Raw genomic sequence first — 16,476 nt, 5'->3', positions numbered from 1 at the left:
CAGTTTCGTTGTGCTGTTGTAACGAGTGCGGCGGAATTTTTAGTATTGTAGTGGCGAACTCAAATTAATGGAAAAAAATTGCTAAACTTTACGAATCACGCTGTATGCGGACACGGAATTTTGTTTATAGTTTTTCAGAGGTTTATTCTAACAAGCTTTTTTACACGCTTCTGATTGAATTTTTATCGTGTGTATATTGCATAGGGGAAGACTCACGTTTTGTATTTTATTAAGCAATAAACATGCTCAAATTCCATGTTCTTTTATTGATCACAATTCCATTGGCACTTTTTCCCACTCTGTTTTTATCAATTGCTGTTGCATTTATGAACTTCATGTGCGAAACGATGCAACATATTTTTCGTATTTGAAATATTCGTTTTCATTCGGTTGCTCATTGCTCAATGATATTTCTCTCAATGACTATATTATATCAAAAAGTTCCTAAAAGAAATGTTATCCCAACAGAATTTTGGGTATTGTTATTAATAAAATTGATTGAGAAATTCTCACCAATGAATCACGGATTTTAGAACGCTGTTAGGTAATCGGCGATAGTGCGAACAATGAATTCAGCGCGATACAAAAACGAACGTGACCAGTTTGATTCGAAACAAATTGGATTAATCGTAACTGTCTACGTGATTGTAGACGGTGCCAGTAATTCGCCGGCGTATCATGCTCCTAATTAATCGAGTAGTTCGTTTTAAGTAGATAGCATTAGCTAATGAAATGTCCGTTGCATAATGCGTAACGGTTCAAATAAACGTTAAGGCCGAGATCGTACGTGGCGGCCATCATTGACACGCAGAGCCCTTAAGCCTCCTCGGCCCCCTGTAATCAGGGTCGAGAAGTGGTCCACAACTATCCGGCGACCGTTCATTAAGTTTCTCTTAAAGCGGACACAGGTTTCGTTGGTCATTAAGTCCCGGCGACTATTTGTCTCAATTGCCGGGGAACAGGCTCGCAATTAAATTTACATGGTTATGAGAGTGCCAGGATGTTCTTGACAAAATCTGAAATAACCGATTCTTCCACGTTCATTAATTCACACATTCCACATTCATAAATGAGAATACCAGCGGATTTTCGCTAAAAATAAAAATTGCCTGGATTAATCGCGATATATAGGGTCCTCATAGGCATTTATTTCAATTGGATAATATAGCATTTTCTTTAAATCCTTTAAATATTTTACAGAAGCACATAAAATTCGGGTAACTCATAAGGGAGGGTGTTCTGTTTTTCGAGGCCGTTTTTGCAGGAATTCTTAGGAATTTCTTCAGGAGAACTATAGAACCATTCGCATTGGAATTTTACACACGTATCTGTTGGTATTTGAAGTAGGTGTATGATCTTTTTTAGGTAAAAATAAGCGACATTACACGAGTTATATATGTTTTGATAGAAACATGTTTTTGGAATACATGGGTCGATGGTGGCCATGATTCCAAGTCTTTTTATTCATCCGAAGCAAAAAGATGATGTTAATCGGTATGAAAGCCGGAATACAGTGTTTCGCGGAATATCGCAAACGTGACGATTTCAGGCCGTGGAACAAGCTGCCCTATCGACTCATCGAAAAGAGAGGCAAAGGAAGGAAGAATAACGGCGCGGCGTAACGCTAACGAACAGAGCCGAGCGAAAGGGCAAAGTCACGTTCGCCGCTAAATGTCAAAATTTTCCGATCGCTGGTCTCCCCGGGCATGTTTCGTATGCGTTCACGTACACAATTCTACGTTTCGCATATTACTTTCACTGTCTACGCTTCGGTGGACAGGCGGCGGCCGCGTAACGTACGCACTGTTCCTCGAGTCGCATGAATAAAGACCGTGACCACTCAAATAAAGGAAAATCCAGAGCGAACGGGTTGGAATTGTCGAACACCGCCCCACGGTGCTACCAATCTGGCTGGACAACAGTTATACGGCTGGATCGTTAGCTTTGATTTTATGCATTGATTGCAAGCACGTGTAGGCGGCGTTTTAAGTAGCAGAAAGATCAAAAGAACTTAAAAATGTCAATCTTCATCTAATATTGAATAAAGACAGAAAAAACTAAAATTCTAATTGGCTTCTGTATCCTGCAATAAATTCAGCCAATTTTTACTCGATTTCTCTTCTCGATTTAATTTGTACAAATGTGATCGCAGCTGTGATTCAGATATAATCCCAAAATTCCGATGTTTTACAATTGTTGGGTAGAAGTATACATCTTGGAAGCGACAGACTATAAAAAGAGAAGTGATTTTTCGATTAAGTCAGGCGGCAGATGTCTGATCTAGATCTAGATCGTTTGATAAATTATTCGCAGCACGTATACGTGAAAATTACTGGAAATGGAAAAAAACATCTATCATCTACGCGTTAGTGTCTGATTACGTTTCCTTGAATCGAATGAAATAGAATGAGTCAAACTAATTGTGACCGAGCAGTGGAACGGGTGCATGTTTTAATAAACTCGTAACTTGTAGAATAGATCTACAGTTTGTTCTACATTATTCTTCCATTTAAGCCGGATAAGAAGGTCAAAAGTGCCCCCAGACCAGATTGAATTTGCAGCAGAGGTGTGAGAACGCTTCTATGGAAATACATGAATATTATTTAGAATTTGACATAATATCCATCTAAGAAAATAATTATATAATAACCATAACGAGATGCTAAAACTGTAAATATATTAACTTAGTGTCTCACAACCTGTACAAAGAAATCGCATTTCAGGATTCATTTTATTTTTTAAAATTCAGTTTCGAAGCTAAAAATTTTGAAAAAATTCGCCGATGTGCATTCCAATAGCTAAAATATGCTTGATTTTTATCAGAACTTTCAATTGAAGAGGATGAGAGAAATTACGGAAAAACCTGATTTTCTTTTGTCACACCATTACTACCCCCCATGTCGACGTATCGGATTGAAAATTGGTACAAAATAGTTTCTTTGGATAAGCTATCGAATGGCGTATTGCAAATTCGACTTGGTTTGGGGGGCACTTTTAACCTGCTTGTCCGGCTACACCCTTTCTTTGAGCAGTTCAAACAATGCGTGTTCAAGAGACAATGCTTTCTGTCCAACGGAGTAACGTTGAACTTCGTCGAACGGTAACAAAGTTACAACACTGGGTCGCTCGCTACTGCATACATTTCACGTAAAAATATCCGGTAGCCCGTCAACGCGAATAGCCGGGGCTGTCGTTAAGATTTTCAAGAATACCTCCTCGAACGGTTTCGCAAGCCATGGACAGTACTCGAACGAGCCGAGGCACGGATTAATACGGGTGTTGTAATAACCTTCTCTCCGATTGTATCTCGTAAACTGACCGTGGCTAGAGTTTACTCCATTACTCGGCTATCCGCGCCTTTAACCGTGGCATTTAACATTAACGGCCCGATAGTATTTCTCGTTAATCGAACCGGGGAATGCGCAAAAAGCTGCGCCACCTTTCTTTCCGCCCGTTACGCGTAAATAGACTAAACAAATTATCCGCTCCGTAAATTATGCCCTTTTCAGAGAACCCGCTCTGTAATTTACGACCTTGTCTACCCCCTTCGCTTTTGTCCGCAGTCAACGGTACGGGCCGCTGCCGCTGCCATAAGTTGTCGCCCGCATTTTAACAATTTCATTTCGCCGGGGAAAACGAGCTCGCCCGCCCGTAATTAATCGCATTCAATGTCCACTAAAGCGAAAGACTTTTGTCGAAACACAAAAAGCCGCCCCGCCCCCTCGGCAATTATGCTTGTATTTCCCCGCGGCGGACTAATGGGGGAAAGTGTACAGTGTGCCGGATAAAATGAAATCCCCCAGGACGACGCACGGAGCGGTTTTCATCGAGCGAAATTGTCTAGTAAACAAAAGCATTGACTCTCTTGAAATTAGGTGGAGGATACAGGCAATAAGCGAAGTGTTCTCCGATGGAGTGCACGATACTTCAACTTCTTCAGACCACTGGTTATATCACCTGCTCAGCGAAATAGTTACTTATACATTCTTTGTTCAGGCTTATTATAATTCCTGCAAAATACTCCGCTCTAGCGACCCGGGAAAATAAACCATGTTGAAAATGATTCTTACAATTCACAGCGTTGTATTCTCTCAAGAAATGTAGAAAATCAGCAATCGGAATGTAAATCACGTTTCCGGTCTTCCAGCGACGTGTCTTCCTCGTCTTATCTTTAGCGTAAACATTTCGCCGCACGAGAACCTGCTGTAGTCGAACTTTTTTATCACACGAACTTCCGAACTACAGTTTTCTCCGCTTGCCGTCGCGTCTGGTCGATTCCCCTTATAACGGCACCGTCATCATTTTATGGTTCTCTCATCTCCCAGCGATTCGCTTATCACTTATCACTATCCTGACAAGGCGAGCTGGTCGACCAATCAAACGATCGCAAAATCGAGTCCGCTGCTCTTTATAACCGCGTTTTCGTCGCTTCGATTTTTACATATTTTCCCAGGCACCTTCCAATCTATTTCCTCCTCACGTTCCCCCCGACCCTACACGATTTCATCTTCACACTTCTTTCGTGTCTTCAATTTTTCCGCGTTCGCGATTTCCTTCAACCCTTTACCCGAGCCCCTTGCCTTGGTCGTTTCCTGTTTCCGATGTCTTCTCTGAGAAATCGCTCAGGCCTCTTCACCCTTCGTTTATCCTCGCTGGTCGAGCCCTTGCGAGTCCCTGCACTCTTCTGTATTACTTTACCGTTTTCGTATTTTTTATTATCGTTAACGTGTAGACGTTTATACGAATCCTTACGTCTGTTGCAAAAACGACGATCAGTATAATTCCAATTTTCACATTTTTAATTCCAATGTAAATTGCAATGTTCCATAAATCGTAAACATTTCTTCCACGGTTTCAGTGATTGTATGATCAAGAAAGATAGATTGATATTATTCTTAGTTTCAGGTACGTAGACAAATTACAAATGCATATTTTTTTATTTAACATGTACAAACTAGTAATTTTCCTGATATTCACGTTTCATAATCGTGTTTCGTGTACCATTTAAATTTTAATTGCACATTTATTGCCGCCTCGTTTAAAATATTGAAACGGGTCGATACTATCAGCCGATATTGGCTGATAACTCTACACGCGTAATTCATTATGTATACTGGATCCTTATTTAACCAGTTTAGCTCTAAATTCATGTATACCGACCACCTCTTTCTAATGTAGTAACTAGTTTGAGGAAGCTTATGCATACAAAGCGTCCACCAACCTGCAAACTTGATGTCACTTTTCTATTATTCATCCCTCGAACCCGACCTTTGCTGATCTTTTGTTTCCCTTCGCTATTTTAACATCACTCTTAATCTGTGTTTGAACTTCTGCATTTCCTGCTTCAACTTTGTGTTTCTCCCGTTACCACTGTTTATACTGTGAATAGATCGTTATTATTAGACTCTTTTGCATTAACGACAAAAATCAGTAGCTGAGACTTTAATAATAGTACAAAAGAAAAAAGAGAGAAATAAACACCTATATAATAATTTTTATTTTGGAAATAAAATTCTGTGTTAATTTGTTTCTCCACAAAACTGATATCTGAAACACCAAGCTCGCGAATATTTCTTACAAAACGATTTAACTGAGGAGGAACTGAGCATTATAAAATCACCAACGTACAGTTACGTTCACTTGCGAAGGCGGCCAGCTTTATTCGTTTATAATAGAATTTCTGTTCCATTGATTTTTAGAGCAGCGTCGGGTTAAAGTCTCGGAGGAGGCTTTAAGCTTCAAAACTTTCCGTCCGAGGCGTCCGCGTTTCAAGTGTATACGTTCGCGAGACTTGTTCAGCGGAAAAGTCCCGAAATGTCCCGTCGCGACTGATATAAAGTGATTTAGGAATTCCGACTGCTTTCCCGGCAGTTTCGAACGGCTTCGTTTCGATTCCGATTCCGATTCCGCGCCAGCAGCGCACGTGCCGGCCGAAAATGTCGAACGAAAACGTCGACGCCATCTTGCTCCTCGATATTCGCGGAAAACCTGTAGATAGCAGCTTCGCGAATAAACGAAGTACGTGCTTTTTCTTTCCCGAGTGAAATATCAACCAGAATGCATTCACGGGGAATTATTCAATATTTTTGCGACATATATTATTTACGTGTCCACTACTGAACTCCCAATTATCTCCAATCAGTATCCAATTCACTCACTTACATACAGCCCGGCAGTGTCTCCAAATGAAAATCCCGATCGTGGGTAATTAATGCGTGCGCCCTACATTGCGAAATGGTATTTTCGAAATTCCGCGTGTTCTCCGTAGAAAATACTAAGGAACCTGTCAGAGAAATTTCGTGAAACTTCCTGCGCGTCGCACTATGCTTCGAAGAACGGCTCACTATGTTCCGCTAGAATTTGGTGTTCTCTGGCGTGAAAGTGGCGACGATGCTTGTCGCGAATGTTCACAGCGAGCGCTCGAATCGCGTTCCGTCACGGGTCGGCGTGATTGATTTTACATTAATTGCAAGATGTGTCAGCGTTTGTCACGGCAATCAGGACACATTAGCCGTGCGCCTCGAACCGTCGAAACGTTCGATCACTGAACGCACCCAATTATCCAAGAGCCGGCGAGAATGATCGTTAAGCGGTTTCGCGTACTTTCGAGAAACGTGCCGCCGCGTCGCACGCCTTCGTTGCGAATTATTATTCCGCAGAAGTGGATTTTGACGCACGCGAACGGGACTTATCGATGCCGGCCGGTTACGTATTCGGTCGAATAAATAATTATTCGCGCAACGCTTGATCTACGGCCTACGGGAAGTTCCTTTCTAGCCGGCCTCGCGCACCCTTCACTTCGCACAATACTTTCGGTGATCCTGACAGCCGATACAATCGGTACCTATACAGGGTGGTCCGCTAGGAATAGCCTCACCCAAACTGCCTTTTCCCTTTGTCCGGTTTTCGCCATCCGATTGGCGAATTTGTCGATTTCCGGCCGGTTTGATCACGGTTTGCGAATGTGGAGAAACGGGGACAATAAATGCAGACATGCGACGTAAAATCACAGCACAGACTTAATAGCCTAGGATCGCATGTGGAACTACGTAAATTATGTGAAGAAATATCTTAAAGAAATATGTGTACAGCCAGGTGTAACTCGTCTGGATCCAACCTCGTCGCTAATTACTAGACCGGGGATCTTTATGCAGAAACCAACATTTTCTGCGTTCATTACAAAGTACTGAAACGAAATCAAAATTTATTTCCTCCTTTAATGATTTTCATAAGTTGATGATAATATATCAATTCTTTTAACACTAGGTTTACGGGACCTGTCAAAATGACGGGTTCTAATATTTTGAATTTACAATTATTAAGATTCTAAATATACATCCATGAGGAGTTGCTCAACAAATTTATTTCTTTGGGTGTACGTTATTAAAAAGAAATGAAAAAAATTTGGGTAGCACATTCTTGTTATTTTTATAAAGTAATGTAAAACAGTCACTTTTAGTGCTCCGTGAAACCTAGTGTTAAATTCCTTTCGTCACGTGGAAACACGATTTTTATAGGCTAGAATAAAAACAAACAGCAATAAAAATTGTACCTGTGGGTATATTAAGGCGATAATGCAATGAGGTAATTACCCATTATTATCTCGAAAATTCGCAGTCAATCATTGATGACTCATTAATGAATAAGCGTGACTTTCTAACGCAACATGCTCGAAGGATAGTAAATCGAAAGCGAAACGCTCGGATCAAGTTTGCCGTGTGCATGAACGGGTCGCATATAACGATATCTCGTTGCGCTCGTAGTGCGATGACAATAAAAAGCAATCGTATTATGCAACTCAATCGACACGTGTTTTGAAGTATTGTTTCATTAACCCGTGTTACCAAGAATACGCCACGTGGATATTCGAAACTAGTAGACAGCGAATATTTGCGCATTCACGATTATAGCACTTCGCTTTAACCTCGTCGAATGCTAAATGCAAGGAATAAATATATTTACAAATTATCTTCTTTGCAAATATTCATAGTTAATGAAAGCTTTTAAGTTTTGCTTTAGCTAATCTTGCAAGTTTTTAACCAGTGAAATTTGCAACTGATACACCAACAAATAAATGAAATATGCTATAACTAAATGAACTTTATCGTACGAGCACAAACATTTGATTTTCATACGAAGGAATATTGAATTTTTCCTGAAACTATATAGTGGTTGTTGATCTATATACTTCGTACAAAACAGAACACGTATCTGTAGAATTTTAATTAAATACCTTGATGGTATGAATGCTATGAGGGTGGAATTACTATGTAAAAGTTCCGGGAGCAACGTCGATCCCTTGTTTCAGAACAATAATAAAACTAGCAGCGACTAAACAGAAGTTATAATTCATATAATGCATGAACATTATACGGCTGTTTGTTATTCATGACACGCAGGAAGTACTTTGCCTACTTTTTCCATGTATATGCTTAAATCCAGCTCCTCCGATAATCGATATACTGTGAAACATATAAATGTGTATATCGAAAGATGATCTTTTCGTTAATAACGAAAGCGTGACAGAAAATGCTATGTTGTAAACTCAAAATTTAATTATCAGAAAATGATACGTAAAATGTACTCGATGGAAATGGTTATTTTCACGACTAATAATTGTTTAAAATTAAGTAGTTATATTAGAATTATTTAAGGAATTTAAGAAAGAAAATTTAATGTTTCATTACAAATATTTTTATGCTGTATAAATTGTAAAATCAGAATTAATAAGAAAAACGGGTGACTTCTGAAGAAATAAAGTATGGAGATGATTATACCACAAATCATACACATTAAATGTAAACTGTCTACAATTATATGTTATAGTATACTTATAAAATTGTACCTTCTGATGTACAATTTACATCTGGACTGTTTAAAATGATACCTTATTATAATCTGTACGCGTAAAATTACACCTTATGATACGTATTAATATGTGAACTGTTTAAGATTATACCTTATGATACTCTAAAAATCATTTTCGAATTACGTTGGAATTGAATCTGGAAACGAAATCAAATTTCGTATTTACTTTCAAATTATTATTAAAAGAATTGATATGAAAATTAAATTTACAGAAATTTAAATTTACTGTGTTTGCATCTACCACTTTAGCAAATGCATGTTTCACAATTCTCAACTATCTGCACATATATTCTGAACCATTTATTACTTCAAATATTGCGAAAGGAACAATCTAGGATAACCTAATAAATTTATGGAAAAATTTTCAAAGTCTGCTGTCACAATTACAAAATGGTCTATAAATATTTCAATGTTTCCACCGCGAGAAAGAGTATGGTGACGTATATTGTAACGCGGTGTAATTTAATTAAGATAAAAATGAAACTTGTCTCTCGCAAAATTGACTGCATCGAATCACCGCAAACGCTAAACCATGGACTTGTGTTTCAGCATGGTTCCTGGGATGGTTCATGTGCAAAGCCGTCGCTTATATACAGGGCGTTTCCGTGGCGGCCTCTGTTTACAGCCTTGTTGCGGTTTCCTTGGACAGGTACGTGTGTATGTGTGCGTGTGTGCCTGTGTGTGCATTGAACTTTTCAAAGAACCATTACGTTAGGCTGGGTTAGGTGCCGGCAATCACTCGGGACACGAATTCGTGCTCATTATCGAGAACACCGAGCACGAACTATCACCGTAGCTCGCCTCGACAATTTCACTGTCTGTCCATCCTGAATAAATTAGTTCACTGTTAAAGTTGAAACTCTTCCCACCTCGCGTGCGAAGATTTATCTCAACATTCCCTAAAATCAACTGCAACTTGTAGCAACTAATTCGCCGAACCCTTGCATTGCGATTTATTTTACAGCTGCAGCGATTAGAACTTCTTCGGTGTTCATAATTTGCTATTAGAAAATGAAAATTCATTGTGCGCCTACCTTTTCTCTAATATCTAGACATCGACAACAGAGAAACCAATTTAATGACATAATTTACGAATAATCTTATGCAGTCAATTCGACTTTCGAAGACAGCGATATTTAAAATAACATGAGCCATGTTTTATGAAAAAAAAAAAAAATGGTGGAATGCCGTTTAGGAATTCGGAGTCTAAGCGATGTGTTACGCGTATGAAGTTTCAGGAAATTGGATACGAAATAGTTTCACGACACGTTCGATCCGTGTCCCATACGAGCACACCTGGTTTCAGTTTTCAGTAGGACAATGGCTCAATTACCACAACAACTCAATTATTAAAATAACCGTGGTTGCATAACACCCTTTCATCCAATGAGCCCGTGAATCAATAGAACGTGAGAACTCGTTGTCGTGATATGACTAACTGCAAGCACGGTCTCTGGAATGCGTAGAAAATGAAGAAAATAGACAATTGTGCTATTACGCGTGTTGCGAAATCACGGTGTGTATGTATCGGTTGCGACACACGAGCGACGCATATTCTTCATCGGCACATTTATTTCTCATCTGCATACTGATGTGCTCTCTCTGCCGTAACAATTACGAGCCGCGTTACGAGCGGTTGTGTGTCCGTTTATGCGATATTATGGCATTCCAGCTGCTTTTAATGGACGCCTGCGATAACGAATAATAGGAGCAAGGTGAGCACTGCATCATCGAATCGGTAACCAGTTCACCATAAATGCTGGATCTTCAAGTCGCGAGATGTCGATGCTACGATCAAACGTAACGTTAACGATCCCGATTCGAACCTTATGCATTCGCTGCACGTCAATTAAGTGAAACACTAGAATTACGAACTGCAACCATCATTATTCTTCAAACCCTCCTATGGCAAAAATTCGCCCATTCTATGTTTCAGGCCATGCAAAAGTGTTTATTTCTCTATGTCTGTGTGGTAATTTTATGAATTAGTTAAATTATCCGATTAAATATGACACGCAATTGGCTGAATTAAATTTTAGAACAAAAATATGTGAGAATGGCGAAAGGAGCTCTGGAGAAATTATTTTTAAAGGGTGAAGAAATGATTTTGAAGAGGGATTAAGTACTCCAAAAATTATTTGCAAGCAATTATATTACGCAATTATTGGGATTGATATGCACAACGAGAATCGTATATCTTGGAGATATCTTCGTATATCTCGTGTAAATAATTTCTGGGGGTTGAAAACAGAATTTTAAAGTGATCTATAGACGAAATATTATTATGAAAAATTAGTTACAAGCACTATTGCTTGCGCAACGATCAGATAGACCTTAATAACGGCGGAGGTTTTACTTACTTCTTGACCCAGTAAAGAGATCCATCGAAGTAATAAGTTTCTATATAATTCCATTTATTTTCATGAATTATTCCAAGGAAACAGGAGCTGGCATAACGATAAAATGGTAAACCGGCATTCGGTTTCCCTTATTTCAAATTCCGCTTTACAATGCAACAATTAAATCGGACTTTATACGCCGAGCAGCTTTAAAATCGAATGTTCAGGAATACCGATTGAAACGTGCAGGTGTGAAAGCGTTAGCGACCGAAGCATCAAATTTTATGATCGCTATGCAAATTTCTAGTGACTCATCTTATTCGTTCAATGTCTTCATATCCTAATAAACCGATGAAATATGAATTGTTTTCACGCCTAATATATAGCTGTTCGAAGATTTCTAGAAAATCCGGAATAATTATCGCAACTTTCTAATTTATGAGAACGTCCTTAAAACGTAACTCGAGTTCGACCAAACACGCAGATAAATTAAATAAATCGTCTGTTCAATTATGTTAATCGTCTATAATGGAACAGCGAATATCAATGAAGAAACGCGAATATCATAAATAGCTTTCATGAAACGTGGAAGCTATACGCAGCTAATTTATGAAAATCAGAAAATGGCAACAAGAGAAATTTATATCCGTACTTAAAGTCTAATCAAATTACGCGCTTTCTAATGAACGAAGAAAAATTATGAATAACATTTAGAGCAGAGTAGCCTAATTTCGACGAACACGATTGAACCACCACGTATTTCCAGAAAGAGAAATATTTCTAGAGTTAATAATAGCATTAATTGATCAGAAATTATGCAATTATTGAAGCTGGTTCATCTTTATATCCTCAACAAGAAAAATACTATGATTTATGAATTAATCGCTGGTGTAAATTCTGTACTTCTGCCCACGTTTCTTAACAAAGCCTAAAAATAATTTCGAGTGGAAAGCGATCCGAAACTTGAAGCGTATCGCGCGAAATTAACGTGACAATAATTATTCGCCACGGCCGCGTTATCTGCCAAAAATTGTTTCCTTAATTATTATAATGATCCGGATGGCTGGTTGCCAAAATCGAGGGGGGGAAATGTGCAAAAGCGTACCCCGAAACGAAATTCTTTTTTCAGCCGCGCCGGTTCGCATCCCGGATAACTTGGCATCGCTCGCAAATCCTGGCGTCGTTCGCAAACTATGACAGTGTGTCCCCCCTCCCCCCACGAACGGCAACAAGGTCGCCCATCATCCCTTTGAAAGCCCCGAAACTCCGGGACCATGTTTCAGCAAGTGTCCTAGACAGAGGTTAGGTTCGGGTGCCCGAAAGTAGTTAGTCGTTTTTCCGTTACAATTCCAACCCGATATTGTCTCTCAGTGTCGCAATAAAAATGACGTACGCGTAACCGATGCCAAGATACCTCAGCTCGAGTTTCACCTTTATTTATTTTCCATCATTCTCCCTCTTTTTCTGCCCGTTTGTTTGTTTGTTTTTCATTTCTCTCTTTTTTCGCAAGACGTCGACTGTCGCTTTTCCCGAACTCGTTGCGCAACTATTTACGCAAAAATTCATGCAATCGGGACGCGATTTCGCGCGGTTCGTTTCGGGGCCGATTGTATTTGGTTCGTTCTACTCGATGAATCCCAATAAAGTAGTGGGCGTACGGTTTCGAAACGCGTGGACGCAACCGTCGCGTTCAATAGCGCGAAAACCTAATGAAATTGTTCTCTGTAAATGCCTTGCGTGCATTTGCCACTGTTCTTGCGCGCTAGTAAATTTGGTTAGGCGAGCGAATTGTCGAGGCTCTTAGCATTTCATGTGCCGGATGTTACTCGTTAGGCTAACTGATCTTGCTCCACCATTTATACCTGCTCTGTATGTACAGTACGTGATCAAATGATCATGAACAGATGGAAAAATTGCACAAAGATGTTTTCACGATTATTGCATTATAATAGTATATTTCGAAATACATTACTCTTTACATAAATAAAGTATACTCTCCATTAACACTGTAAGAAATGTATCAACACCCACTTTTGCCATAAAAGCAGTAGTCCAATGACGAACATGTTACGGAGCACAAAGATCCTTAATCTCCGGATCGCATAGTTGCAATTTCCCCCCAGGCAGCAGTATTAAATACCTAATAAATCCTGATCTGGCCTCGTTAGGGGTCGGCCTGGTTGTATCGAGACTGTCGAGGGGCTGCATTACTTGCGAGATGACCCGCTAGATTATTCGTAGAAGAATACCACGTCAGGTGGTATGGATGGAATCACTGGGTGGCGATAGGGCTGGATATCGTCGATAAATGATTTCCTATCAATTTCACGTTAGACGGTCTCGGGGCCACCGGTCGTCGCGTCGCCGGGCCTGTGAAATAGTTTTATAGGATGCTCGGAAGCGATCGATCTCGGTGAAATTGCCTGGGCGAAAAGGGATCGCCGTTCACTCGGAATTGTCTTAGCCTCTGTCCCCGGACCCCCCTCTCCGCCCACCGATCCTCTCTCCATACGCTGTTTGGTCTCTTTTTCGAAGACACTTTTCCGCGTCCTGGACCGTCGTCTATTGCCACCACCGGAAATACATAGATCTTCCTCGGTATTCGCCTGTCCAAGCGCGGACACCTACGGCCAAAGTTAACGCTGACCTGGCACAACCAAATCCACTGAAACCTTTGCGGACTTACTTCGGCCCGTATTCGTTCGAGGACACATGTTCCGGGCATTGTTATGGCGATTTGATGCGCGGGGGATGATGGCCCATGAAATTGAATTCGGCAGACTTTTCCGAGGACCAGTTTCTTTGGCCAGACTTTTCAACGTCCGCGTTGTGAATAACGATTCCTCGCTCCGGGGTCTCGCAGATTCGCAAATTGTGTTTGTGTTTGGAAACCGGCCGATTGATTCTCTTCAGGGGATGGGAGATTACAGTTTTATTAATGTCGGATTTGACACTGGAAATGCTGGTGCCGAACATACTTTGGCGGAACGTTACTCAATCAATTCACTCGTGCACAGACTGCAGCTAAAGTCCCGTTGGATGCTGTGAATTGTACCCTGGCAATTTTTATACAGAATTGAGAATAAGACACGTTTGATACTCCTAGTGTTGCGATAATAGAATTTTTATAATTCTGTTGCTGTAACGTTAACGTTATGTACAATCAGCATCGGTTGTTAATTTTAAACAAGCGTCGCAAGTATTTTAACCATTTTGCTACCCAATAAATGATTATTCTTGAAATTGTTAACACTGGAACGGACTAGTTTCTAATCTTTTTGTTACAGTCATTGAACGAGATACTTTTTACTAAATATTTTTTGTTCAAGCCCGTGCTACAAGTTATACGAAATATGAATAAATCCACGGTTGTCATTCTCGTGAAGCAATATATCATACGCAGTCGTGTTCGACCACTGTTAATTTCGAACTAATTTAAAAATAGGTGCAAGAAAGTAAAAACCGTCTGGTTAACATTCGCACAATCATTTCCAAGCATTCGTCAGTCGCCCCGTTAAAAAAGTTTACCAACTCATGCAGAGAAGTTTATTTCTGCCGGAACGAACTACGAATGTAAAATAGGATCCGGCTGATTTACAATTGACTGTCTCGTGTAGATTTATTCCGTGGTGGAATTCACCCGCGGAAGTAAAAATTGATCGTCGGAGATCGCGTTCGATATGTTATCGTGACACATATACCGAATTTGATAGGCACGCGCGGGCAAGTAGCATTGTTTATTTTCATCCGCCGATGCCAGCCAGTGATGTAAGAACGTTGGCGGCTGCCACGCATCAACCCACATTTCGCGCCCATCGAAAGTCGTTTTCAGGACTTCCGTGTGGTCGATATACGATACCTTGCCCGCCACTTGCTGTATGAACGTCGCCATTGTGATCCGTGTTACCGCACCGCCAGGCGCTTCCTAATATGGCGTAATCTGGCTGGGTAACGTGTCGAAGATTAAGAACGCGGTTTGTATTACATAGGCCGACGGAAGTTGACATAACGTCGAGCACCGATACTTTCTTCGGGATTTGTTGCATGCTTGTGAACCCGGCTGTTTCACTCAGGTCAAACATAAAAGCCCTCTTAATTCTCCAGGCAACGTTTACGTGAATCAATATTACAGAAAGATGAATCGCAACGCTGAAATGTGGTAGATGCAAAAAAAAAAAAGAAATGGTCAATAAACTAATCAATATAATATAATTAAATTTTAAATTAAATAATTAGTCTACCAGCGATTATCTCATAATTTTTTAAAGTATATGTTTCATGGCTCAGGATTTTTTAAGGAACCAACAAGTTACCCCCAATAACGTAATATAATAATTTCGTTGGAATCTGTACTGAATTTATCATTTCTAGCTAATGTATTTATTAGATGTCCAATGTATTTTTGTAGCCTTGTATTTATTAGATGTCCATACGATTCAAACTGTTTCTCCTGTGTGTGAACACGTGGTGCACACGACTATGACTTTCCTCTAACTCTTACTAGTCCTTCTATCGACCAGCTTTTTTTGCAAATCGTGGCAAGAACAATCTCCGTTTTCCTCGGGATTATGTTGCTTGACAATTCTAATTTTACGTGACCGTGATCGATCGAGTTTTTAAATGGACTTTCTGTCGATTAAGCAATCCCTCGCAGCGAGTTTCTTATTCTCGACAAATGTAAATGGAAAGAAGAAAACATTCTCCGTACGTTTATCTCCGGCATGATTCGACTCTGATTGCTGACCCGTGGCTATCTGCAACTGTGTAAATTATTCGCTCGTTATGATAACGAGTTCACACCTGTCCGTAATCAATGCAAAATAAAATTTAAACTCTTTAGCCTGCTCAGAAAATCGTAATTAAATCGCTACCAAGCGACGATAGATAAATCGTTGATTTTCATTATAAATTCTGTTTTAAATTATAATTTGCTCGAAAATCCCCGATCTGAAAATCAGTTTACTAAACGTTTACTCGTCCAACACCCTCCGTTGCCCAGCGCGCCTCAAAAATTTCGAAAGCCCGCGCGAAGGTTTCATCCCCGAAACAAACGAAGCGTTTCTCATAAAATGAAAGGAGCTATGCGGTTAAAAATTGATAAATCAGCGAGCGCATAGTCCCTCCGTCGAAAAATTCTGACCGACGAAAGCGGCAAGGTGTTTCCGGGGCATCGATCGCCGGGCCGAAAGAAAGCCCGGCGTTTTTGCTCTCGAGTTACGTCCGGGATCTCGAGCAGCGTCTCCGGCGTTCGTGAAATCGGATTTAATAA

General features: G+C 40.1%; 1 protein-coding gene across 1 annotated transcript in view; it reads left to right on the top strand.

Moving 5' to 3' along the window:
• Sifr (SIFamide receptor) overlaps positions 1-16,476 on the top strand; it is a 67,229-nt gene that overhangs the window by 37,414 nt on the left and 13,339 nt on the right. The window contains exon 2 of the mRNA XM_076794404.1: positions 9,418-9,517. Within this exon, the coding sequence (XP_076650519.1) occupies positions 9,418-9,517 (100 nt within the window). The remainder of the gene's footprint in view (positions 1-9,417; positions 9,518-16,476) is intronic.

The sequence above is a fragment of the Halictus rubicundus genome, chromosome 10, assembly GCF_050948215.1.
Source record: "Halictus rubicundus isolate RS-2024b chromosome 10, iyHalRubi1_principal, whole genome shotgun sequence".
Classification (NCBI taxonomy): domain Eukaryota; kingdom Metazoa; phylum Arthropoda; class Insecta; order Hymenoptera; family Halictidae; genus Halictus; species Halictus rubicundus.
Note: the sequence above shows the minus strand (reverse complement) of the source record. Positions and strands in the feature narration are given on the sequence as shown.